Source organism: Chrysochloris asiatica, unplaced genomic scaffold (genome assembly GCF_000296735.1).
Source record: "Chrysochloris asiatica unplaced genomic scaffold, ChrAsi1.0 scaffold00002, whole genome shotgun sequence".
NCBI lineage: Eukaryota > Metazoa > Chordata > Mammalia > Afrosoricida > Chrysochloridae > Chrysochloris > Chrysochloris asiatica.
Window position 1 is genome coordinate 30,891,251 of NW_006408520.1, and position 2,369 is coordinate 30,893,619.

General features: G+C 33.8%; 1 protein-coding gene across 1 annotated transcript in view; it reads right to left on the reverse strand.

Moving 5' to 3' along the window:
- LOC102829226 (calcium-activated chloride channel regulator 4-like) overlaps positions 1 to 2,369 on the reverse strand; it is a 42,603-nt gene continuing 40,234 nt past the window's right edge. The window contains exons 13-15 of the mRNA XM_006831071.1: positions 1,847 to 2,080; positions 1,067 to 1,471; positions 1 to 107 (exon numbers count right to left, since the gene is read on the reverse strand). Coding sequence (XP_006831134.1) covers positions 1 to 107; positions 1,067 to 1,471; positions 1,847 to 2,080 — 746 coding nt within the window. The remainder of the gene's footprint in view (positions 108 to 1,066; positions 1,472 to 1,846; positions 2,081 to 2,369) is intronic.

Here is a 2,369-nt window from a genome sequence, read left to right on the forward strand (position 1 = left end):
TTAACCAGTTTTCAGTGCAGGTGCAAAACCAGTTATGTGGAGTACCCCAGATGCTTCTGCAATGGAATCCATCTTAAAATCTGAGACTCCATCATGGATGCTGGATGCTTACACAGCATGGAAAAAAGAAACAAGAAAGTGACACAGGAAAGCAGAACTATGAAAACAAAAGCCCACTCCTTTTTTGAAATCTGGTCGAATTGCTTCTGCAGCTGAACTCATCACTATAAAAACACCTTAGACTGTGAGCATGGGGAGGCTCTGCTGTCTATGGCGTGTCTCCCTTCAGGAATTTACAACCACTGGTGTGGCGCTGTGGATTGATGTGCCAGACTGCAAAACCGTTTGAACTGCATGATCAGCCGTTCAGGTTCACCAGTCGCTCCTCGGAAACCCTGTATAGGGTCGCTATGCGTGGGAACCGACTCGATGGAACTTAACAACAACAACAAAACTCGCTTATACTATTATTTCATGACTTCCTAGCCTTCTGTAGGCTGACCTGTTATCAGTATGGCTTTTTAAGGGAAAAAGAATAAATATATGTTCATATAGCTTTATTTTCTTGTGTCCTCAGTTTCCATAAACTTTAACACATGACCTTAGCTATTGTAGGCTATAATAGGAGATTTTGGGTGAATGCAATACTATCTGTTTTTACTCAATAGACAAAGAGCAAACTCATTTTTCCCCGAAGTTTGCTTTTTTCACTCTTAAATTTTGACTACCCAAATAGGCAATTTATAGCTCTTGATCAGGTTTAAAATATACAACTCCAGAAAACTTTGAATCAAGTAATATACAGCTAGGTATCAAGAAAAATAATCTTTATTCAATGCTTTTTGTGATTAAAATACTGAGCAAATAAAATTATTAAAATTTTAATATTGATTACAGCTTTCTAAATACAGTTTTCTTGAATGTTTATATATAATCTAAGAGTACTTTCAAAACTTCTTAAAATTATTTTCATGAGTTTATGATCAAAACAGTATGAATTAAAACGCTAATTTTAAACTAATTACCACATACATTTTTCAGTTTTGTTGGCTTTATTAAAACCTACTTGCAGGTCTACTTTCATTTTTCTTCTTCTTTAAAATATAAATGGTAGTACTTAAAATAATACTAACAACTACAACAGACCCAGTCACTGACAACACCAAGATAGAAATGTTAACTCTGGTATTATGACGATTTTCTTCAAGGCTTGGATCTGCTTGAGGAATAAACAAAGGGACTTGTACAATGTTAGATATTTTTGATGTCAGATTACTTTTATCTACACTCTTGATGGCAATGAATATACGTGTTACATTTTCTTCTAAGATTTTTCCAGGTGTAAATACAAAGGTTTCCTTGGAGTTGGCTTCTTTTGGTAACAGATCAGTGATAGTTACTGGAAGAGCAGTATCAAAGTTGTCTCTTAGAGCCAGGATACTTTCACTTATTCTCAGGACATACCGTTGGACTAACAAACAAACAAAAAAAAATTAAAAATAATTTAGGAGCTAGAGAATATGCCTTTTTTTTAGAATCTTCTAGTTGAACTATTTTTTATATAGTTCTTTCAGAAATGTTGTTCAGTTATTGCTTGTATTCATATCTAAAAATCCATCTCATTTAAAATAAACTCTGAATTTTCAATTTTAAGACTATCAATTGTTACCTTCATTGTATGAAAACTTGACACCAGGTTAAAATGTGTCAATTTCATTAATTCAAAAACATCAGCTTATTACATTAATACTTATTTAGTAATCAATTAAAACTTGCTCCACAACCTCCTTTTCCATTCTTGCCTTTATAATAAGCATCTTTCACTTTAGTCAACATTTGAGCTTACCTTTTCCAACATCAAAATTGTCTCCTGGTGCTGTCCACGTTAGAGTGATTTGGTCCCCATCAGGTTTGGCATCAAGATCTGTGATTTGACTTGGTGGATACACGTCAGACAAAGGAAATTTTGGAATATTTGAAACCACAAATTCACCTCCAGACACTGTTCTGCTGAAACTCTCCAAAGTGGTCTGTGTATCCTCATTAATTTCAGATCTTGATGGCTTCCCTTCAATTTTTCCTACATTAAAAACATCCTGCTTTTTAATGGGCACAGCAAAACTAGTATTTCTATCGTATTTGTTTTTCCCTTTTTTCATATATATAGTCACAGTTTTACTAAGTATGGTGACAAAGTCTTAAGTCAAGATAGCACTGACAGAGGAAAAATAAGTTTAAATTGCCACTCAGGCATATTTTTCAACGATTATAAAAAGTCATAATTAAGGAAGGCATTTTTTTTTTTTTTTGTCTTCTCACTTGTGACTTTAAGGGTCTTCTCTTAGGAACTGGAATATAACCAGAATTAT